Below are 25,429 nucleotides of genomic sequence, written 5' to 3'. Positions count from 1 at the left end.
GCTAGATGTGAAGCCTTAGGGTTGTTAAGTGAATGTTTGTGTTCTTTTAGTCTGATATTAATGCACCTGCCGCTTTGTCCAATGTAAGTCTTCCCGCACTTGAGTGGAATCTGATAAACTATACCAGTGTTACAAGGCACAAAAGAGGACACATGTCTAACGCCGCAATCATCTTTTCTTTTTTTGCCACACTTTTCAAGTTTCCTATTTATCATAGGGCACATGATAGACAACCTGCGGGGAGCCGTGAAAGCTGTATCGACGTCATATCTATTGGCCACGTTCCGTAAACCATGGTATAATCGATGTACATAGGGCACCACAGCAAACCGTTTTTCTTCTTTCTGTTTTTCTTGTTTCTTAGCGGGGCTTTTTACCCATATTAAAAGATTTTCGCAGGTTAGTGATAATAAATGCACAGGATAACTAGCCTTCTCGAGCCTATCTATTTGTTGTGAAAAACTTTGTTTGATATTGTGTGGACATGACTTAGTAATGGCAGACTTAAGAGCTGGGTAAGCTTTCCCCTGTTTAACAAATTTGGAATGACAAGAAGAAAATTCAAGCAGTGGTTCCTTTGCCCTAGGCGAATAGTGCCAAAAGACGTGCTCCTCCTGGAACGTTAAGCACAGATCTGAAAACTGTAATTTGTTGTTCTGGATAAGCTCAAGCGTGAAACCTGGACCCCCCCATATTTCCTAAAAACTTTTAAAATATCCGTAGCTTTATTGGTGTAGTTATCGCGAGAACAAAACACCAGGTAATCATCTACGTATCTAAAGGCATGCACATCCAATTCCTTAAGATTGTTTTGTAGCTTTCTATTGACGCGACTTAGATAAATATCACTCAAAACTGGCGCACCTTTTGAACCAATGCAAACTCCCGATTTTTGTACATAGATAGAACTACCCCATTTTACAAAGGTATTTTCTAGGTAGAACAACAAAAGTTCTAAAAAAGATTCCGAAGGCATTCTAGAGTCCTGGGTAAACCGGAACTCATCATTGTAGAGCGTCACTGCATCTTTAACACTACACATTCGTTCCGTTTGCGGAAACAAATAAAACAAGCAGTGAAGCAGGTTCTGAGATTCTAAATCGATGCGTTTTAGTTTTCGCACGAGCACATATGTATCGAGAAAGATGCGTAACATTGTAAGTTCGCCTAGTTTCTTCCCTAGATAATCAAACGGCACACTTGTACAAGGCTCGTACCGTATAGCTGTCTGGCAAATTTGGTAATCTGTAGAAAACTGCATAATTGAGCAAAAAACAATTACCTACAGCTGATCACGTTACTTTACAAAACGGCCCAGAAAGCATAACTAATCGGGGGTTCATCTGAAAAGTACCAACTAATGACATTTCAACAGGACGGACTGATGGGCTGGAAATCGTGGTTTTGGCACGTAACACCCCATAATTTTATTTTACTCATGCAGATTAAATTACTGCTAATGCATCTCATATTTGTCTTCGTAAAATACAACATCCACAGCACACCACCCTTCATCTGAGCAGTGGCATATCAGAAGTTTGCTGAACAACGGCTCGAAGGTGATTCCTTCATCCGGTCCAATCGAATCCCTTGAATAAATTCTGAATCGCACCGCTCATTTCTTGCCAAGGACAATGAGCTGCATTTCGATTACAACTAGCAACAAGTAATAATCTCTTCGTCCTTTGGAACTGCGAAGAACCATTGCTCCTGGTTTTCTTTTGTAAGTTCCAGGTAACTGCTTAGCACGCTTCCTTTTCACTGACATTTTCGCACCTTGCGTCGTTGCTTTGATTAAGGATTGCTTCACACGTTTTCGCGGCCGCACTCTTGCCTTCGTCTGCCTTGTACCGCGCCAGCGAACATTGCCTTCGCAGAGGAGGTGGTTGTCTTCAGCCGCGACACGGAGACGGTTCCGCACTAATTTCCAGCTGCACTTACGCAGCTGTTTTTTCTGCAATTCCGTGATAACACATGTACAAAAAAAAAAATAATCCGTCTTACCTTTCACAACGCAACGTTTACAAATGAACCAGTGTTCTTTTAGTTTCTTTCTGCTTTTTGTTGCAGTAGCTACCGTGTTATGTTGTGTTATTTCCTTTCGTAAATGCTTTTTGTATCTCCAAGCCTTGAGCTTGTGCCATTTGGGAAAGGTAAATAAACTATGTAATGAATAAGCTAGGTCACGCAATTATCGCTCAAAACGACGCCGTGCACGAAGCAATAGATTGTTTACGTCCACTGGAGCGCGATACGAGGTAATTAACGCATGACTATTCCCAACACTCGCAGCGTTGTCCGTAGTTACTAAAGTAACCAGATCAGTTTCTGCCTCGCCTTTTCTTTTCCAATAAAGCCGGTCGAATGAAGTTCACAAAGAACTCAGTGCCCACAGTTTAAATTTTAATCTCTGAGAGGCACTTTACACGAGCACATCACGCGGCTTATATATTATTATTAGGGTCGTAAATAAAGTTTATTGCTACGAACTATTTTCTTTTAAATATTTCGAAGGAAACCACTTAGCTCCTACTAAAGGACAGACAATAGAAGAGCTTTCACATTTTTCTATGGGAAAGCTGCTCCTGTAATAAAAATTAGAAGAAGGTTCGACAGATTGGGCATGCTTATGACGGATCGCTCCCACACGAGCGCATTTTTCTGAGCTCCGAACGAAAACCTAATAAAAAGGTGCAATTACTCACTGAGCCAGGTCGTTCGCATCTTGAATCAGCTGGGCACGGTTGAGCACGGGGATGGCCTGAAACAATATTTTGCGATGAGAGCTGGCACACGCTGCTTTCTTCACCGTTTCCTCCTCGCCTTCTTCGGCTACGGTATCAGGGATGAGGCATTAACTGTCACTGTTCATATACCAATACCTCCAGAAGATACGCCGCCTGTGCACATAACCGTTCCAATCGAGTACGAATGACGGGTAAAGGATACAGTTTTCGTGCCATTTTTCAAAGTTCTCTTGGCTTTCTATATACGCAGCTGATTCCTTAGCTAATTTCTTTTTCGAGATAATTTTACATTACAATTTCGTTACGTAACACTGAGTTACAAAAGCTTTTCTTTTTCAGATCTTTACGATGAACAAATTGGCCGGAATAGGGGAAATGTACCCCTTCACCTCTGTTGTTTATTTCCCAAGATTTAGCGACGCGTGTGGACCAAACGAGTCTGGTTCTGAATGCTATGCATTTAATTTCTCTAGTGGTAGGCTTCCATGCAACAAATATTATTGAACCTCAAAAACTAATGCGAAAGCCAAAAAATGCAACTTCAATAGATACGATTTTCGAACTGGGAATATTGGACTTGCTATCATCGGTTTACCCGTGATTCCTACCATGGATGAAGAACTGTAGCACGCGATTGCTTTCATTAATATCGTATGAAACTACTTGCACATTGCTTGCGGCGTCAGGGTGCTAACAACTGCATTGAAGCTTGGCTAACCAGAATATAGTAACCGGATTTTCAAAACAAAATGTAAAACAGGACCACTCAAAGGTAAATCTACGACTACTATTTAGTAAAGCGATGAACAGGGGTGGTTAGTGCACGTTCACGATTTTGTTACGCTGAGTTCTAACGATGGAAGAATGAAACAGCACAAGACGAAAGGATGAAACACTTGGCCCTTCCGCCAGGTGTTCTTTCATTGTGTCAGTGTTAAAACTCAGCGCAACATAATCATGGTCACCTCAAACTACTGCACGACGCCTCGTCGCTTTCCCCGTGCTTGTGTGACAGGCCGGACACCTCACATTCCGGTGAATAAGAAGCGATTCGCCTGCGTGTTTTGTATTGCTCAGGCGTGACGCTCCGCAATCCGCCTTTTTCCTGTTCCTGTGCTGCCCTCTGCCGCACGCCGCTAAAAACGTTTTGGAAGGGCACCGGGGCTTTCGCCGGTTGATTTGTGTGCCTGCGTCCACGTTGAGTGCGCGTCGGTTGTGCGTTTTGTGGATTGCGACTAATTATTAATGGCTTCTCCGAGGCACCATGTGGTTCCTGGAAACCGTGTATCACTGATTGACTACTGGATGGTCAGGCCTGAGTGCGCTGTTGTGCTAACAACGTGGCCGATAAAGGTACGCTGAGTTCCGTCCACCGACGCGGCTGCCTTAGAGTTTGTTGTCGCTGAAGTCAGCTCTTGCATCTCGCTTTCTGTATTCCTTTTACACGATTATTACACATTTCACAAATACAAGAAGTCTACGAATGCAGCCTTCCGCGTCGTATTTGCCGAAGCGGTGCGTTTGTTTACTTCGACGTCTAAAGCAACATATCGTTGTAGGCTTCGGATATTCTGCAAACGGCGCCTCACTGATATAAAATAATGTCAAAACGTAGCGAAACATACATATATGCGCATATGCCGCGTTGTTCCACCTTAACACGAGTCGATATGAGCGGCCCAGTCACTTAAACAATGGCAACTGCGATCCAGACATATATATTACGGAATGTTATTACTGATTCTCGCTTTTCTTTAAGTTCATAATACTTACAGTTTGCGCGTGCCATAAAGTATTATTAGAGAAAGCTGTGCTCGGCATAAGCGCTCACTTATAGGCCGTGTAGTTCTCTCGCGAAAACACGGATGCCATCGCTGACAGCGTTGGTGACTGAGCGAGCTTGTGCTGCGGTGCCGAATGCAGTGTCGCTTCTTTCCCGTTTGACGCTGAGATAAGCAGTTCATCTCTGGAATTAAGAAATGCGTCAGCATAACAACACGTACAGACCGGCCCATCTAGCGAATGCGACCGGCAGCTTTCGGTAACAGCCGTGACGTATAGGCAGATATGTTGCCACAGCGCAGTGTCGCCGCTTGCCGCTTATTGGGGACGCTCCGTGCGAAGTGAGCAGTGCTTGAAATTTAATCGCCATATTGCCACAACTGAACTAAAAGAGCAGTTTCCTTCGTCGTAACTGCTTATTTTGAAGTTCCGGTCCGTCGGTAGCGGGTGCACGAATTCGACGGGGCCAGTTCTTACCTAACCTTCGCTAAACAGGATCAACATTGGCTAAAACTTCATATGCACGGCTTCAGAGGGCTGGAGCTCAGGAATTTCAATTTCGAAGGTATGTTTCGACTCAAGGCGCTACGGCTATCGCGTTGTCGATTCGACAGCCGATCGCGTAGGGTTAGGTCGAGGGATCATGGTCGGCACGCTGATTTTGTCGGTGCCATCGACGAGAAAGCCCGTCGCGCTACGACAACTCGCGCTTATCGGTTGCGTCGTTGTCGGCGCCTATTAGGATAAAATTGTCTCAGCGACACACTGTGCTGAATAGTTGGCGCCAGAATGTTGTCGGTCTCCGATCGAACCAGTGTTACCGCGCCTTAACCGAGTACCTGAAGTCAGACACGCGCTGCCACCACCAGCAAGAGTTTGCCGAGGCTACAAGAAGGCTTCATCAGCAACGTGATGTTTCTGAACTGTCGCCAAAGTGAAGCGCAGGGGGCTATCAATGAATTTGCTAGCCACCAATGCAAGGCGGAAATTACGTGGTTCACGGTGCTGCCCGGACGAAGCCTGACGAATTGTTTTAAAGCGTAGTTGCAGTCAGCACGTTTTCGGCACCGCACCGACGTACAGCTACATACCAGTGGAGCTATAACGCGGTACATGCCACGAGTATTTGCTGCAGTGCGCATTTTTTTTCGGGGTACTTTCCCCCGATATCAGGCCGCGCGCGCGTCCCTCTCAAAACGTTTTGCGACTAATCCGCTAGGGCAGGGCGCGTGCGCCGTGGAGCCGTGAAAAAAGGCGGATTCATACCAGCACAAGTACCGAGTGCATCGAGTGAATTCGCACAGAACGAGGAGTAAGCGGAGCCCCACCTCGGGAGCAATGAGCAGCTGTCTGCGAAGAAGAGCCCAGTTGTCCACGTCATAGTTGACCTTGTAGTAGCCAGCCGATTGCAGGTTCAGAATGATCCACTCGTTCTTCTCTGGAAGGTTCTGCAGCGTGGCTGAAGAGAGAGAGAGAGAGAAAAGAGTGCGTGCATTCGTGGCTCGGCTACAACGCTAATCGTATAAGGTGCAAACCGCACCTTGATTGTCTCAAACATCGCAAGTGCGCAGGCTTAAGAAAAGGCAGCGCGCGCACCCACAAATAAAAAGTGTAATGGATCGTCTGACTGTTGGCAAGAAATGTCGAGCAAATAAGGATACATCGGTCAGGCGGTAATACAACAAAAATTATACATAAGACAAATAATAGCAAATAAGCATTTGTGCATCGGTACATTAACAAACAGATTTCGGGACAATGCATCTTAGGCGTCATTTTTCTCAGAAATGTTCAATATTTAAATACCTTTTGTTCGTAAACCTATTTTTGTTTTACGTGATTACTGCATTTGTGGTGGGAAGCTGTAGACGCGTGTTCAACAATCAGTCATGCTTGTTCTTGTATTGCAAGCCTTCCAAAGTAAAGTGGGTGATAAAACTTGCTTTCCTGCTTTTCTGCGCGTGATTGTTTAAGCTTGCATTTTCCAGCATGTGTGTACGGAACTGCATTACGTGAAGCGCTATACGTTAAAATATCACGGATAAATTAAGTGAATACACCACTTCATTGAGAATAACTACGATATATATGCCAAGGGGAATAATTCGCATACATTTGGGGTCATAGAGATACTAACTTTATTGAATCACCTATACTTGCAGAATATTGCCACTCGCCTTATTCTTTAATAAAAGCCACGAGCCGAGCATAGCCACAATAAAATACAGTTTTACATTATACTCTACGGCTTGCCTCTTTTCCATGAAATGAGGCATCACCCTTCCTGAGACAGTCATCTTACCAGTTTACCATCTTACGTTCATCCATAATGAATAATCAACATAAGGTGTATTTTCGTACACGTTACAAATGTAACCCCTTTCCCGATGGTATCTTGTCACTCATAGTATATTCTCTTTCTCAATTTTTTTTTTCACTTTTATCCATGCGCATTTGTCCATGAATGTTTAGTAATATTTCTACTTCGATGTTATGTCCCGTTTTATTTTCCTATTTCTTGATGTTCACCAAAATGTATTCACAGTTTCTGCCTATATTTGTTATTGCACTGGCTTTTAGCTATAGAATCTTTATTTGCTGCGCTTATATATATTGTAGGCTATTGTGTAGCTTTATGTGGCGGTCGCATACACTTGTGTGCTCATTAGTTTTTTGTGTGTGTGTGTGCTATTTCGTCTTCTGTCCAATATGTATAACATGCAGCTACTCTCTATACAGCGCCACAGTTCCTAGTATGTTATGCTATAGAACTGCGGCTTGGTCGAGTTGCTAACGCTTCGTCTTGAAATAAAACACTTCGCGCAAAAAACGAGGACGGATAGAACACACACAGCACGAGCGCTTGTGGTGTGTGTCGCTTGTTCTATCCGTCCTCGCTCTTGCGGAATGTGTTTTCTCTCAACTAGATAAATTATGTTAAACAAGCAAATAAATAAATAAATAAATAAATAGTGTTGGAACGACCAAGATTGTAAACGAATCTGCTGACATTGGCAGAGGTAGCGATGCTCTCCTACTCTCCGGTCTCACCACCTGGCTGCTACTACCTCGAAGCCACTCACAGCAAAATTGCCCGTTTTATTGTCAGTTGCTTTCACTCCAAGAAACCCGCCGTGGTTGCTCAGTGGCTATGGTGTTAGGCTGCTGAACACGAGGTCGCGGGATCGAATCCCGGCCATGGCGGCCGCATTTCGATGGAGGCGAAATGCGAAAACACCCGTGTACTTAGATTTAGGTGCACGTTAAGGATCCCCAGGTGGTCGAAATTTCCGGAGTCCTCCACTACGGCGTGCCTTATAATCAGAAAGTGGTTTTGGCAGGTAAAATCCCACAATTTAATTGTTTTCACTCCAAGAATTTGGGTGTACCTTCGAGCTTAAATTTCTTGATCTCGTCGTGATAATAATTGCTCATGCTTTCCAAAATTAATTTGACAAACGTCAAAAAAGACTTTGCTATTAAGTTTCCGAGTCGGTAAAGAAGTACGTTTACCTAGGTCAATTACTCACTGGGAACCCTGATGATAAGTAAATTCACAGAAGAATAAAAATGGGTTGGATCGCATACGGCAGACATTGTTACCTCTTGACTGGAAGCTTACAATTATCATCGAAAAGGAAGGTGTACAGTGAGTACATTTTACTGGTGCAGAACATGCAGAACAGAACATGCAGAACATTATGGGCAGAAACTTGGACAATGATGAAGAAGCTTGAGAACAAGTTAAGGACCGCGCAAAGAGCGATGGAACGAAGAATGCTAGGCATAATGTTAAGAGACAAAGAGAGCGGTTTTGATCAGATAGCAAACGGGTATAGCCAATATTCTCATTGAGATTAAGATAAAAAAATGGAACTGGGCAGGCCATGTAATGCGCAAGTTAGATAACCGGTCGACCATTAGGGTTACAGAATGGGTGCCAAGAGAAGGGAAGCGCAGTCGAGGACGGCATAAGACTACGTAAGCAATGAAAATAGAGAATGCGCGGGCGTTAGTTGGAATTGGTTGGCGCAGGACAGGGGCAATTCGAGATCCCTGGGAGAGGACTTCGTCCTGCGGTGGATATAAAATAGGCTGTTGACGATGATGAAGATGACGCAATAGTCTAAATTCTATCGAGTAGTATACGGGACTCATGAGAAATATGTACAAAGAAAAGTGTACAATCATTGCATTTTACCGGTATTAAAATAGGGCGCACAAACTGGGAGGTTAACAAAAAAGTTTGATAAAAAGTTATGCATCGCGCATCGAGCGAAGCAACGAAACGTGGTAGGCTAAAGATTAAAGACAGGAAGACTGCGGTGTGGATGAGAGAGCAAACGGGGGTAGCCGATATTCTAGTTGACATTAGGAGAGAACGAAATGGGGCTGGGCAGGCCATGTAATGCGTAGGGTAGATAACTGGCGAACCATTAAGAGTTACACAATAGGTGCCAAGGGAATGGAAGCGCGGTCGAAGACAGCAAAGAATTAGGTGGGCTGATGAAATTATGAGTTTTGCAGGCATACAATGTAATCAACTGACACGATACAGGGGCAATTGAAAATCGATGGCACAGGCTTTGTCCTGCAGTGGGCACAAAGTAGGATAAAGATGACGATTATTAAGTGCCGCTCGCTATGATTGATTAAAGAGAATGAAAAATCACTCTTCCTGCAAAATTTTGATGGTCCATTGTAACACTCTTTTATTGCATTTACGCGCGTACATTTTGCACATAGCACAGTAAAAGAGAAACCGGAGCTATGTTCCTTACCTTTCTTAGTTTTCATCCACATCACGTGTTCCGTGTTCGTGAAATTCTTGTGTTCAGCGTCCGTATACGTAATGGGAATGATCCATAATCTCGACCTATAAAGAGAAAAAGAGTGAAGTGGCTACTTGAAGCATGGGCAGCAGAACACGCATACAAATCTGACGCTAATTATTTCCCCTGGAAAGGGTGAAGTAATACCTTCAGATCCTTTGCATCGTTGCAAAAGAAGTCAAAGCTTCGCTCTGAGAAAAGATTTGGCAGCTTCGCCCGAAGAGTGAAGCACTGACGACAATGGGAATGTTCACCACTGTGCATGAACTTCTCGGACTATGGGCGTGTGCGTCGTCATGGTAACACGGGCACGCAGCATGCGCTCGGGGCCGCGAGAGAACGGCGCCCTGTGCTTGTCTGATGGCCTTGCAGGCGTCGGTGAGACAACGAGGCGAGACCGACGTTACAGCCGGCACCCAATAGAATGGTGCACGTCGTACCGTCCGCGCTACGTTCCGACCAGTTCCCACGCGCGTAGCAGCCCGGAAGGAACGCCAGTGCGAGTTACAGTGCATGGTGTGCGCAATGCTCACACCAGCAGCAAGCGGAGCGTTGACGGATGCACCTCTCTCGCAGTCAAACACACGGCATGTTAACCCCGCGCGCGCGAGCCCAGCATTCGACGTCCATATAGGCGCGATCGACATCGTGGCACGGCGGCGCCAACGGCACGAATGTGTCGAGCGTCCGTACAAAAGCTATCGCATTAAAATGCGTATAATATTTAGGCTTACGATCCTACAACTACGCGTCTACATACCTACGCGGACGTATTAATTCTACAATGAAAGAGGGCCATCACACTGCCCGGTCTAGCCAATAAACTCTCGTACGTTAGTTCATGGCATAAAGTTGCCAAAGTCGAGGATTTATAAGCCAGTAGCCTGCTCTTCTCGTAGTGCGTGACGCCAGAAGTTGAAAATACATTTTATATCCGCCGCCATGGCCGTGAGAGGCGCTAGCCAACACTTCCGGGGCTGATCTCGCACACACAGACAAGTATCCAAGAAACTGGACGACAGGGTGGCCACTAATTGGTAAAGCACCACGCGCGTAATACGAAAGATGTACGTTCGACTACCACCTGCGAGAGGCTGTCTTTTCGTCCACTCCTCATTCATTAAATCTTCTAAATAAAACAGAAAAGTTATTTTGCCTATGTTTTTTCTGACATCTTCTATTAACCCCAAAGAAGCACGACGTGCTGCCCCTCCGTGATTCGATAAGCCGTTCCCTTACAAACGCGAGCGACACGAGGAGGCCCAGCAGCAATGCGCATGCCGCGTGCACTGCGCCCCACACGCTCGAAGATCGCCAAGTGTAGGGACGGACAGCTCGCACAAATTTGAAAATTAGATTAGGAGAAGCATATAAGCGACAAGGAGCCATAGTTCGGGTGAGGACGTCTTATCAGAATCTTCAACAGCTTGCCACGTTGCCGAGCTTGGAAAACATTTTCGCGGACATTGAGGTTCTCTTCCTTACTGGTCTGCCCTGACGCAGTGGTGCCTCTGAGTGAGAGAGGCTCTGCGCGTCTCGTAGTCGCGGATGACGTCCACCACCGGGTAGCCCGGCTGCCTCGTCCACGTGTCCATCACTTCCTTGACGTCCACTCGGCCGTGGGGACCACCTTCGGGCTGCGCCTGCCGTGCCGCGGCCACACATAGCAGCATTATTTCTCACAGGAAGGTGCCAAATGCACGCTATACTAATTTACACAGTGTGCTACATAACCACATTGCGAGAGAATTAATTTCCAAACGTAATGAAAATAAGGCACAACTTCTAAGTCTTGCAGTCGAATATTTACATTTTATGAGCATGGCCGTTTTGAATATCTGCCTTACAGTGACTGAAAAAGTGTGAATAAAGTGAGTGTCCTACAGTATTCTTCGTTTTTACATCACAATATCCTCGAATTTCTCCACAATAATTTCGTGAATGACTTTGTGATGCATATTAATTTGGTACTAATTCCGCGATAGAACAACATGTTCGTGCTGCCTGCTTCAGGCTACTACCATCGAAACGGTGCTCGCCCTCTCATCCCAGTGAATGAGAGGGCGAGCATATATATATATATATATATATATATATATATATATATTGGAAAGTGATCGCCCCACCTGGGACTGCTCTGCCACCGCTACTCTGTCCACATTGACGCCCCACGCCAACAACGGCAGCTGCACTACCCTGCGTATACATTCCCCTTTGACTTATGCAGTGCATGTTCGTTTTCCTTATGCTTTACCACAAAGCCTGACACGAAGGGCTCCTTCAAAGGGGAGCGGAGGTTAGGTTAGCGGCATCCACCTAACCTCCCTCCCACCGGGCTCCTTCCGGGTGGGAGAGAGGTTGGGTAGATGACGCTTTAGCGGCCACAGACGAATAAACGATGACACGTTCTTTTATTTAATGTGTTACTGACATGTTGATTTCTCCAAAAATATACATTGTAGATTATACAAAAGTTCACGTTCACGACTGGGCGGAGAATGCATACTCAGAGCGGGCCCAGGTGGCACGTATACTGTAGTAAAGTTCGCCTCCCTTGCGGATTACCCGAGTGCCATTGCAATAAGAAAGGCTGAAAAAATGCGTCAGTGAAATGTATCTTTGTCATCGACATAGTTTTTAATCCTACATTATGAACCATTAGAATCTAGCGTTGTCAACATTTTAGGAAGCGTACGTGCCACTCAAGTGAGGCAAAAAAAAAAGTCACTAAAACTCTAGCTATAACTGTGAACTGGATTTTAAGAATGTAGGTGCTTTGAATCGCTCTAAGCTAGAGTGAAGTAAATAATTTACCTAAACGTGTCATGTTCGTCTAATAACATTGAATTTACCAACAGAGTATAGATGGCTTTAGCTTTAGTGATGTATTTACTATAGGATAGGCGAATATCGAAGTTTCGGATATGAATAGTTGGTGTGTAATATTTTATTGGTATTTGAAAATGAAATATTCGATATTTTGGAATATCAAATCTAAGCAAATATTTCGCAACAACCGACTGTTCAAATCGGGTTACTGTTTTCCGCCTGCTGAACAAAGTATCGCAAATTATAATTATCAGAAGTAAAACAGCGACAAGGTTTTTCACGCAATGCAGAAACCGGATCGGTAATACAAGCTTTGTTTTCGGTTTCGCAGGACCCGCCATGGTTGCTTAGTGGATATGGTGTTGGGCTGCTAAGTACGAGGTCGCGGGATCGAATCCTGGCCACGGCGGCCGCATTTCGATGGGTGCGAAAACACCCGTATACTTAGATTTAGGTGCAAGTTAGAGAACCCCAGGTGGTCCAAATTTACGGAGCCCCCGGACATTATGGCGTGAAAGCATATTTAGCGCCAGCAAACAAGGACGTAAGGGAGACGACAACACAATGCGCTAATCAAATCGCCTCATAATCAAATCGTGGTTTCGGCACGTAAACTTTTTTTTGCGGTGGAAGTTTTGCGCTGGTTAACACTCCTTGGGTTAGATCTTGTATACATACATAAATACCCACAACTGCATGGACGTGGGAAATGCCGTCGTCACCGTAGCACAATTTGTAGTGCAAGGCGCGCGTAATGCAGAGGTTGTGGATTCGGCTCTCACCGTCAGCAAGTTCAGTTTCCCTCCATTTTCCATTAGCTTCTAATTTTTGCACTTCAATTAGAAACTACAAATTTATCCTATGCTTTCCGTTTCTTCAGTATCTGTTGTTTTCACATGGTTCTGAGTAACAAATATGTGCGAGCATTCTTACAAAACTGGGCCCCTCAAGCCCCCATCTTTTCATGTCAATACTTGACAACCGGCTATATTGTGCATATGGCCTACCGATTAGCCTTTGTTACAGCCTAGTCATATAGGAGTTTTATCTCTTACGTTACAACCGGTGATGTTCTTTCTTGTAAAAAGCTCTGTATTCTCTCTAGGGCACAAAAATACCTCCTTATCGTTTTATTTTCCTTTTCCATAACTTCTGATATTTTTTCAACAACTATTTATTATGCTTTTTTGAAAAGTTGGTCACTTTCAGATGTCTGCCATTCTTGGAAAGCTTGTTTGCTACCAGGCTTAAAAGTGTCAAGCGGCTATTTCTGTAGTTCTTTTCGTGACTGTTGTGATCTTGTGCTCAAAACGATCTTAATTGTGCATGATAGTTGACTGTCTATTCAGTGCAAGCGTGTTCCTAATTTTACTGAAACAAATATTCCTAGTGTAAATATGTACACTAGGAATATAGAAATATGCACACAAAGAACGGCCCGAAAGGGGGCAGTAGGCGTTTGTCAGTCACTTGAAAGCAGGCTGTTAAAAGACTGTCGGTACACAACAATACTGAAATGCACGGTTTGTCTCATTAAAAATTTTTATGCTATGCATTCCAAGAAACAAGGCACCGCGTTTCTTTTTTTCCTCCTTTATCTCAATGTACAATGCCTTCATAAGGTCCTGAAATACAGCCGCCATAAGAAAGCTGTATTTCTTTCCCGCCTAAGAATGAAGTTGAAAACCTAGATTCCAGGTTGTGCGTTCAAGCCGTGGAAAACTTATTTTGTTTTTGAATTCAATTTTTCCTCCGACAAAGTAAAAAAAAAAGCTCCACATTGCAGCTTGAGGGACAGCCCGCCACCTTATACACAGTGCAGCTTTGTAGCGATGATGCAGCTTATACAGATTTCACGTCTAGGAAATTTAAATTCCCAGCGGCGTCTTTCGGTGTTGCGCAAGCTGTCCATCTAGAGGTCTCCGGAATTTTGGCCCATGCAGATGCTATTTGATTAGCCTACGTATTAAAGTTTCAGGGCGAATGGGTGATGCTTTGTTATTAAAACCAACACTTAAGCCAGACGCAAGGCATATGAAAACACCTGTGCGTAATAGGGCGCGCAGAAATTAGATACATACCTTAGTGAGCTCTTCGAAGAGTTGGTCCTGATCCGCATTGCCGAAGCTGTACTTCTTAAGGTAAGCCTGAAACATCAGTGTGACTCGAACGTGATGTCTACAGGGTGAAAAGAATCAAGGCGTTGCGTTTAAGTAGAGAAAAAAAACAGTGCACTATGAAGAGGGGAAATGTGTCATGAGGATCAAGGTATTTAGACAGCGCAGCACGTCTTCCTTGTTTCCTTGTCTGATCAGTGCAGTTTTCCTCCGCAATGAAGTGGCACAGCGCTTGAATTTGATACCACTTTCTCTATGTCATTTCCAAAAAGCTGTGCGGTACATATTATAAAAGGCAATTACAAACAAAGAAAAACATCGAGCACTACAGAATACATGCCTTTTGATAATTTCCAATATACCGGTCATTCAATGTTTAAAAAATTCGAAATTGAAGTTAATGAACAAATAACTAAAACAACATGACGAAGAAAGATGCATTTGCCAATTTTCGACAATTCGCCAAGGTATAGATTATCTAGTGATAAAATATCGATGCTATTTGCCAAAATAAAACTGTCTTTTTTTTCATGTCAGGAATGTCACATACCGAAGAGGCTAAACTTCACGTTCGTGTGAGAGCGTTATGAGTGAACCAAGAGACAGGTCTTCAAATGCACTCAGGAGGCGAGTCTAACAATTCTTGATTAAAATATTGCGTAATAATAAATGTGCAAAATCGCATGCACTAAAATTCTAAATGCGCATAGACGTACGATCGTGTAACTTTTTGGGAAGCTTCATGCAAAACGTGGTTCTCAAGGTAATCGTGCTTTCTCTTTGTTTTCTTTTTCTCCTTGTTTTCTTTTTCTCTTTACTTTTTGCAGATGCATACATAGTTCATAGCAATAGCCTTCGAACTTATTGCGGCATCATCTGTCCCAGCGGCAACAGGCAGGACAACTACTACGCACATACGACAGACACAGGCGGCAGGTCAGTTGCGCTTGTACAACGCTCCCCCCCCCCCCCCCCCCAACTTAGCTCTCACACGGTCAAGTGTACTATCTTCCACGCGCCATAACCATGCAACAGTGCTGAGCGCTGATAAGCAGAGTGGCCCACACTTACAAGGTTAAACTGGCACCAGCGTAAAGGACGACGCTGCAGCTGTGCTCTTCATCGCGTATTACCACCACCGATCTCAACACGAGCTCAAATAACAGTGGCCTCCATACCCAAAAAACATGCACCCGGAATAAAATAAAGCAAGGCACAAAGCGCGTACACAACATACTAGAAATATGTATGAAAATAATCCCATGTACAACACAATAAACACGGACGCAGCCGCGTATCCGATCGTACACCCGAACGCCAGCGACGCACAAAAGAACATCAAGAGGTACGCAGTGGCAATCGTCGACACGAAAGCCCAGCAACAATTCACGGCATCCGTCAGGGCAGGTACGCCGGCAGCTGCTGAAACTTTAGCCGTGGCAATAGCCCTCGCTCACGCTCAACGCACGCGAAAGAGCGTCACCATAATCATAGACTCACAAGAAGCATGTCGCCTGCTTCTCAGGGGCCACGTGACCAAAACAAGTCTCTCAATACCGCCGACCAAATTCGCCCATCATTCCCGGATCGTATGGTGCCCAGGTCACACAGGCCTCGAGGGGAACGAACTGGCCGATTCGCTAGCCCGATGGATTATTAATCGGGCCGACTCGACTGGTACGGTCCCGGGTAACCACCGTAATAACCCCAATCCAACGAATTCCCGAGAGATTCTCGCTCGTAAGCGCGCAACCAGAAAAATATACCTTCACCCTCACCCACAACTCAGTGAAGAGGAAGCCGCCAGCTGGCACAAAATTCACACAGGGGTATTCAACTACCTTAAATTACAAAATTCCATATTACCCACTCGCCCCAGGCCCGACTGCCCGTGCTGGGCCGGCATACTAACACTACCACACATTGCACGGGATTGTGAATCACACCCGTGTGAAAAACACACCACACGATGGCGCAATGGGAGGTACAGCTAACCAGCTCAGACCTGGCGGGTCAACAGTCCTTCATAACACAGATCAAGCAGGCCGCCGAGGCAAATGGGGCCCTGGACTAAAGGGGCTCCAGCCATTGCACGAAAATCCTTTTAAGCAATAAAGGTTTCTCTCTCTCTCTGATCGCCTTAGTGTTAACTTCTATACAGAATGCTTTGCTTATCTGTTTACGTACCCTGAGGCCCTTGAGGAACACTGGAGGCGAGAGGAAGTATGACATCATTCGCACAATGGAAGGACCCTGCGTTGGAGAGACCGTCTCATTAAACCAGAATTGTCGCTATAGTCCAAGTGTCTTAAACACGTGGTTCGTGGGCAGCGTTCAACGCATATGGAGCCCTTAGGACTATTCACATCACAGCGTCCACACAGTGGAAGAGTTGAAGGTAGAATTGTTGAAGGTAGAATTTACCAAACGTAGCTTTTTGTACCTCCTAGAAGAGCTTTTCTCTCTCTCTCTCTCTGTGTGTGTGTGTGTGTGTGTGTGTGTGTGCGTGTGCGTGTGCGTGTGCGTGTGCGTGTGTGTGTGTGTGTGTGTGTGTGTGTGTGTGTGTGTGTGTGTGTGTGTGTGTGACTATAGGGCTTTGCTGTGATTCATAAACGAAGTTTTTGTCTTAGAAATGCAGCGCAAGCTTATATGTGCTGTTTTTTCTTTCAACTGCGTTTCAACCAGCAAGAAAGATAAACTGTAAAGACCGGCTAGATTCGACTGATTACTTAGTACACAATGTAACCACGGCAGCGCGTAAGTTTCCCGTTTCACAAGTGAATTCTTAGAAAATTTCTTCACTTGAAACGCCGCACACGCTGGAAACGCTACGAAGTTGCAAGGTGCGAAATTACTAATCTACGAAACTACCAATTTGTGAAAAATCCTGCAGTAACGTTACCAGAAAGAAATAAAGCTCGCACGACCACGGAGTGTTACCTTCGTGTATAGCACGACGCACTATTCAAAATAAGCCAAATTCCAAGTCTCTATAGGGGCCTAATAATTTGCTTACCCATCATTTGCATTGTGCGCACAGTTCGCGCTGCATGTTATTCATACAGTCTGCGCTCTAAACTAATAGTGGTGGCTGTTGTCAAAATGCGCACATTGGAAAATGTAAAACTGGCACAGAGAATGCATATTAAGAATTGTGCGCCACCGAGCAGTGGGCGGCCGCCACGGCCGACTCGAGTTTCCCAACCGCCTGCAGGAAAGAATGGGCGCCAGTCTGACCTTGTTGTAGACGATTCGGTCGAACAGGCTGTCCAGTTCGGTCGAGAAGTTTCCGTCCACGGACAGAGGATGGCTCTCGGTGTTGTACTCCGCCTTCATGATGGGCATCATGTCAGCCACGGTGAACTGGTTCAGCTGCGTGGAGCGTTGCGCGGCAGAGCAAAGCTTGAATTGTCGCACCGCGCTCCTGTGGATCGGAAGCTCGAGCCGTGCATTTCAACCGGCGGGGCGGGCTGAATACAATGTAAAGCAGAAGGACCCACGACGCCTACAAAATATTTTGGCATAATTTAGGCTTAAAGACGTTTCATTTTCCATGTGGAAGTTGGTCTGTACTTATTCGTCTATATTTCTTGAAACTTTCTGGTTAGCGTCCGGTTGCTTCTTTGGAAATTACCCTGTTGCATTGCCAAACAATCCATTTAACCGGCGGAAGTGTTGCGCGTCATATCCGCCGACCCACACGCTTCCAGAGCCTGAAATTCTAGGCACGCGGCGAGAAATCACCGTGCACTTATCTCGCGGTAATATAGTACGGGAATCGGCTTACTGTCGGCTGCTTGTTCAGTGTTTTTGTAATATATGTTACGATTGATCTCGGTTAGGTATTGTCTTTCAGAGCTGCGGTAGCTCTAATAAATGTTAAGCTTCTAAGATACACTTGGTTCTAGCAAATTTACGAACGTAAAGTTCACTTGAATGCTGCACGCTGTGCATTCGACCTATGCAGCTTCGCATTACACCTCTCCCTTCTCACCGTTCGCGCCAAGGTCTTGAGGTGGCGCAGAGTCCCGGTATTTAGCGTTTTATTGCAATAAAAAGAATAACGATGCAACAAAGTAGCAAGAGAACAGCAGACTTCAGCGATTCCTTCGGTTATGAACTCATTCACTGCTATGGCAGCGTTCTCCCACAGTGCAGAAGACCATCTGATTTTTGCTTGCCTCCGTTTTTTCTCAAATAATTGCGTTCACCCAATACGGCGAGCTCAGCGAAGGCCTGGTAGGTTGGTTAGGGGGAATGGGTGCGGTCTTATAAAAATGTAAGAATTTAAAGTAAGAAATATATATAGCAACATGTATTGTGATTCTTTGATAGTACAAAAATTGTACTGTACATTAGACTGGCTTTTCCTTATTTGCAATATACGCAACTTTTTTTGTATGACATAGTAATTCATTGTGAAATTTGAACTGCGCACATGGCCAGCCTTCAGCACTCTCAGGCAGGCTTTCCATGTCGAAGTAGTTTAGGCTTATTTAGTTTAAATGTGTACCTTTATTTGTGTGCAAGTGTTTGACATAATGCTTATGGTAATCCTCATTTTTGTTGTTCTTATTGTCCGAGGCGCTTCATCACGTTACTATTCGAATATATTTGAATGATTTTATCCAGGTGTATTAAGGTTATTTTTGTTTATATTGTGTGAGAAAAGTGAGGTGGCGTTGTGGCTAGTGTAATAAGTTTCGAGAAACCGTGTGAAACAGTCCCATTTTTCTGCTTCCATCATTTAGTAGGACAGCGTTTTGACCAACAACACCATTCTCGTCGCATCCTCTATTGTGAGTATGTGTCATGTTTGAGGTTCATCATCACTGTAATGTACGCCTGCTCTGTGCTACCGACGCTGTTTTCGCGAGCATGACAAGGAAGAATTATACACAACACAGCGTCATCTTGTCAAGAGCAATTTCTATGCTATGCGCGTAATGTCGTCTTTGTCCACTACAGTATCGCTCGTTTTTGGCACCGAAATACATGCAGAGACGCCTCTTTTATCGCAGTCTGTGTGCACCGCAAAGCCTAGTAGTAAGCCCTAGTAGTAGTGCAGCGCAAAGCCCAGAAGTGCTGTTGCGCAATAATTCAGTGGTTAGTGCGCTCTACTCCCGAATGCACACTGTGTCCCTGACATGTGTTCCAATCCCAGTGGAGGTGGTTGCAGAAGGGCTTTATTTTTCTTTTCTTCCCGATGCGGCAATGGCGAAGCTGGGGATGACAAGGTGGCCTGACGACCACAAAATTCGTCGTAGCATGTAGTCGATGAGACAACTTCGTCATCAGCGTAACGGAATGTACGGGGAGGACGCCGCAAACTCAATTTCGAACACTTAACAGGATTCAAGGAGGGTCGCGAAAAACGCAACTGCCTCGTTTTTCAGCGGGGACTTGAAGTACTGTTTCCCGCTACCACAAGTAGTTACGCTTGCGACTGTAGGCGAATATTGAAACAGATGATCGAATTATCCAAGCTAATTTGCTCGCTGGCAATTAAAGTAAGCAACGCAGCTGCTACGAGAGACGCTGTAGTTAAGAGCTACGGAAAACTGATGTTGAACCGCGGTGGTTTAACGTGCCCTTTAAGCATGGTGCACGAGCGTCTTTGCGTTCCGTGCCAAGCGGAATGCAGCAGCCGCGGCTAGGAGTCGAGTCCGCGACATCGTCCTCAGCAGCACGACGCCACTTGGCCATCGCGGCCCGTCGATGGCAAAGAGCAGAAGAACGAGAGAGAGAAAAAGTTGGCTTCCTTATTTCCCTACCCTGCCCCCCCCCCCTTCCTTCGTTGCGAACAGTGCTGTGCGATTCGCAGCCAATTCGACACGCGATAGGGTTAAACTTTGATTCGACTATTCAACGGCGAAAGGACGTGAACCGGATGCCATTGGCGCACAACAAGCTGTCATTTCCACACTGTCACTCTCTATTCCCTGTCTACGGTGTATTCCCTGGCGTACGGGGTAGAAGGAGTTGCACAGTAAGGCACCTTTCTCGGTGTTGCGCCTTGCGAAGGCACCACGCGTAAGGTGACCTCAATAGCACTCACGATGTTCCACTCGGGGTGGACGGCGTCGACCCCCAGGTACTGCATGTAGGACGCGAAACCCTCGTTCAGCCACACGTCGTTCCACCATCGCATGGTCACCAAGTTGCCGAACCACTGCGACACACAAACGACAGCCGCGTGAGAACAAGGAACTGTGCGCCTCGCTTTCCCGAACATTCCGTAAATCTGACACACGCGCGGTAGCTGTACACATGCAGACTAAATACTGCACGGAGGAATCCGTCCGTCCGTCCGCCAGCCTGTATGTGTGTCCCGGTAACCTACGTTACTTCATCCACATGCTATCTGTTTATATTGTTACGTGTAGAAAGACACAGACGAAAGAGGCTATTTACAGGCTATTTACACTGGACTGAAGCCAGAGCGCCAGGCCGACATTCACTCGCGCCAAGGGCACAGACCCACTTCGTCGTCGTTCTCGCGGCGACTCGTCTCTCGGGTATTTACCGATAATATCGTAATAATATCAAGCCAGAGTTTCATTTGCGCACGTTATAGAGGCCTAAACTTGTTGAAAATATTTTCCTTTTATACATCGGAAACGCCATTAAATACCTTTTTGCCTGCCCCTTATACTGTTTGTCGTTCACGCATCCCACAAGAAGGGCTAAAGAGAGCGACTTGAAACTGGATAGTATCATAACAAATGACTGCCTAAATTAACATGTTGTTCTACCAAGCAAGATGACATGTATACTATCTGTCTGAAGTACTATATTGTGCAGTGGGAATTACTCCAGCTCGTTCTGCATCCCACAAATAACTATTCTCGCATGACTCTGTACACTTTCTGCCTTTATTTGTACTGCCAGGGCTCAGTCACCGAGCTTTAGCGCTTGAGCCGCAGCACGCTCTCTATTAACCGACACATTTTCTAAACAAGTGGATTCGTCCGCGTTCGCTGCCCTATGCAATGCTGGCCTCTGCGAGCTCTATGAACCTCGCGTTCTTTTACAATAAAGCCTGGTCGGCTGTTTTCGACAAACCATTTCGTCCTTTTGAATTCACAAGATTTCTTAACTTGGAAGGGCGCCACAACCGCTGAGTACATTACTTTCGCGTACGAGAGGCCTTCGCGGATGCAAAGTGCGTTTAGTGCTCCATGTAGATAAGTTTATTAATAGTGTGTTATTAATAGGATGTCAATAGTGGCTACCGATATGACCGAAAAGAATGAGTTGACACAAATCCCGTCAACTATGGATGCTTTCATTCCTATAACATTGCTTGCCCGATGGCGTTGCGGCTGTTGCAGCTTCCTATAGGCGCTGCAAAAAAAAAAAGCTTGACAACAGTCTGGACAGCAAAAGACACGCGTCCGTTTATTAGTTTGCTTGAACTTGGTAGATGTGGGAGAAAACTTGGCCAATCCACGGCAGCGTTAGAATGCATGTTTCATGGGCCTTCGCCGTCAATTCCGATGGCCACGCACCATGGTTGCGCTATCCTTGCAGAGCGTTCCATGAGGTGGCTGGAGGATACCGAGAATGCGTAACTACACCTACGAGATGCGCTTCCTCCGCTTGCTGTGTAGTTTGGCGGTGCTGCCAGTATGGAAAACTAGAGCTTATGGGGCACAGTTATTTAAACCTATATTTATTTACGTATTTATACTGAAGGTAAATACACTACATCAGCGCTACGGGAAATCAAGCATTACGTCCAAAGAATGCTTAAAATGAAGAAAACAAGTAGCCCCATTAGAGGCGGCGAATGAAAACGTTGGATCGTCCAGTGGAAGGCTGGTGCGCGCAAGAAGACACGTGCAACCACGCCGAACAGACAATCGCAGACGCACCTGGTGTGCCAGTTCGTGCGAGATAACCGTGGCGATGACCACCTTGTGTGTGGCGGCGTCCTTGGTGTCGCTGAAGAGTAGACTGTTCTTATGGAACGTGAGCAGTCCCCAATTTTCCATGGCGTCCACCAGGAACGACGGAAGCGCCGCCAGGTCTGCAACAGGTAATATGCAGGGAATCCTATCTACGCACTGTCTACGTACATTCTATATACGTACTTTCAAGGTGAAACTTTTGTTCATACACTCAGAACAAAGATGACAATAACACAAATGTCATTTTTGGGTTGTTCTCGTCTATCACCTTCTCTTTGTCTGTCTCCCTAATTTTCTGTTCACTCAACAAGTGATCAGTACTATAACACCAACAAGAAACTTCAAAGGGGGTTATAAGCATGAAGATCAAAACACAAAATAAAGAGCATAACTATTTTCAGCATTACGAAGATACAGTGCATCTAGTAGTAGCATGGCGTAATGATTATATAATGCAATAACAGAAGATTGAACTACAATACTATTTAGAATAACGCAACAAATACATGACAATGGTCAAAGGTAGTAGGGCACTCAAGCAGGATAACATGGTAGTGTAGAAAAGATCAGCTCGGATGGCAGGCTTGCTCTTAAGGTAGTTTACTAAAGCCGATTGAAAAAAGATAATACTTAATGTTGGCAATGAATAGCGGAAGGGCGTTCCACTCATTCTTTGATAAGACTAAAGGTGAGTGTAAATATTTTTCAGTCCGCACGAAGGGTGGGTATACCTTGAGTTCGTGGTCAATACGGGCGGAGATGTGGGCTGCTAGATGAATGAATTTGCGTGAAAAGGCACTGTCACACTAATAGACACTGTGAAAAAAGAATAATCGTGAATATTTTCTGCGTATTACAGGAGGTAAAATGCGAAGGGTTCTTTTTACGGATGACACACTGTGATAACGAGAATATGATGACGAGATGAATCTCGTGGCTTTACTTTGAATTGATTCCAGCATGTCAGTAAGGTAAGCTTGATGTGGATGCCATATGTTAGAAGCGTACTCTAATGATGGTTTAGTTGGCGAATGAAATGCCTGAAGTTTGTTGTCAGAATTAGCATTGCGTAAGCGACATTTTAGAACGCCAAGCTTTCTAAAAGCTTTGCTAGTGATTAGTTCTATATGATCATTCCATTTTAGATTACAAGTGAACAGAAATCCTAAGTATTCAATCGACGAAACTGTTTCAACAGCAGAATTGTTAATTAGGTACTTGTTAGGCAGGAAGTTGAGACTGGGACCAAATTTAACGTGTTTAGTTTTCTCGATGTTAATTTTCATATGCCATTTGCTGCACCATTCTGAAAGAGTCGTTAAAGGGACACTAAAGAGAAAAATGATTTCTTCTGCATCAGTAAATCACCTTTCCACGACACCAAAAACACCACTCTGACCACGATAAGAAGCTTGGTAAGTCACAAAAAGCCCACAAACGAAAGAAGGCTGGCGATGCCTCCTTCAAGTTCCCGCACCTGGTCGCTGTGGCGTCATGGATTTCGATGGCATCTTCTAGGGCCTACTAATTATATATAGCGGTACAGATTGACTACACTGTGTTCTAAAGGAACCAAATATTCAACAAGGCAAGTTTCGGGAACCTACTCAGCTAACGCGGCCCAAATGCGAAAACATAATTTAGAATCCCTGACGTCACATTGACGTACCAGCGTCGGGGTTTCGGCGCGAAATTCCAATGCTGATACTTCGACCTTCATTTTCTCATCTAATAATAAAACTATTATTTTGAAATGACTGCATGCAGGGTTCTCAAACAATACTTTATTAGTCTAAACTAATTCATTGTTTCGCTTTAGTATCCCTTTAAGTCGGATTGCAGGGCTATAGTGTCGTTCTGGTTCGCTTATTTCTTTATATATTACACAGTGATCAGCAAAAAGAAGTATGGAAGACTGAATGTTAGTCGATATATCGTTTATGTAGATTAAAAATAACACTGGTCCAAAAACTGATCCTTGCGGGACTCCAGACTTGCCATGTCTGTGGTGAGATACGTAGTGGTCGATTTTAACGCTTTGAATTCTGCTGGTTAGAAAGCCCTTAATGCAGATAAATGTTTTGTCATCTAGCTGTAGGCTACGTAGTTTTGTTAGTAGACTTTGGTGAGGGACGCGATCGAATACTTTAGAAAGGTCAATAAAAATTGCATCGATGAAAAATGACCCATTGATGGAGTTGTGTAAATCGGTTTCTAGCTAAAACAACTGGGTGTTACAGGATCGGTTTTTCTGAAAGCCGTGTTGGTTTTCAAAAATTAATTTATTAGATTCAATGCGAGACATTGTTTTACTGTATATGATATGCTCAAGTAGTTTGCAGCCAATAAATGTAAGAGAAATGGGACGGTAATTGTTAGCGAAGTGTTTGTTCACCTGGAAGTGCTTGCGGGTGTTACGCCTGTTCCTATTATCGAGATAGGTGGAAACTTGTGCGGCATTGCTTGCACTTGAGGCATCGGAGATTGTAGCGGCAGCTCGTCTGAGAAGACCGAAGCGAAATGCTGATTGAAATGTTCAGCAGTTTCTTCTATCGACTGTAGGTCACCATTTTCACATTTGAGTTGTACGCTCGAAAATTTTCTCTCGGGTTTAATACCCGCCAAAATTTTCCACGGTCGGTGATCATAACATTAGGCGATGTACAGTTGAAGTATTTGTTTTTAGCTTCATTGATTGAGGTCTCTGTAAACTCTGACAGCTTTTTGTTGTTTTCCCAGTCTATATCGGTATTTGATGTCGAAGCTTTCCTAAAAGCCCATTTTTTCTTGTTAACAGTTCTCTTGACATCACGTGTGAAACAGGGATCGTCTGATTTGGACGAGATAATTAATTTTGGCACACAGCAATCTTCAATTTTTTTAAATATTGTCGCTATATAAAGACCAGTTGTGTTTCGCTTGCGAAATTGTGCAGGAATTCGGCCTCGAAAGCCGGGAACATGCTGTTCATTTTGGCAATATCTACACGAGTGTAGTCAAGTATTGTTTTCATTTCCTTTGTTTTCTTTGGTCGCGGTACCTCTATAGTGCAGTGAACGGCCCCATGGTCACTTATTTCTTCAAGAACAAGAGCGTTTCCGTATTCGGGATGGTTAATAAATATCAAATCTAGAATATTTTCGCCTCGTGTAGGGTTTTTTACCAAGTTGGGAACGGTTATGAAGGTGTACAGTATGCAGAAAATGAAG

The 25,429-nt window shown here is 44.7% G+C and overlaps 1 protein-coding gene across 2 annotated transcripts in view; it reads right to left on the bottom strand.

The window, feature by feature from the left end:
* The window catches only part of LOC126521523 (aminopeptidase N-like), a 65,669-nt gene that overhangs the window by 11,686 nt on the left and 28,554 nt on the right, over nt 1-25,429 (bottom strand). For both annotated transcript variants that reach the window (XM_055065806.2, XM_055065807.1), the window contains 9 exons: nt 22,185-22,339; nt 20,366-20,479; nt 17,545-17,679; nt 16,495-16,560; nt 14,272-14,337; nt 10,847-11,004; nt 9,311-9,405; nt 5,858-5,988; nt 2,706-2,761 (listed from right to left, as the gene is read on the bottom strand). In XM_055065806.2, coding sequence (XP_054921781.1) covers nt 2,706-2,761; nt 5,858-5,988; nt 9,311-9,405; nt 10,847-11,004; nt 14,272-14,337; nt 16,495-16,560; nt 17,545-17,679; nt 20,366-20,479; nt 22,185-22,339 — 976 coding nt within the window. The remainder of the gene's footprint in view (nt 1-2,705; nt 2,762-5,857; nt 5,989-9,310; nt 9,406-10,846; nt 11,005-14,271; nt 14,338-16,494; nt 16,561-17,544; nt 17,680-20,365; nt 20,480-22,184; nt 22,340-25,429) is intronic.

This window comes from Dermacentor andersoni, chromosome 6 (genome assembly GCF_023375885.2).
Source record: "Dermacentor andersoni chromosome 6, qqDerAnde1_hic_scaffold, whole genome shotgun sequence".
NCBI classification, from domain to species: Eukaryota; Metazoa; Arthropoda; class Arachnida; order Ixodida; family Ixodidae; genus Dermacentor; species Dermacentor andersoni.
Note: the sequence above shows the minus strand (reverse complement) of the source record. Positions and strands in the feature narration are given on the sequence as shown.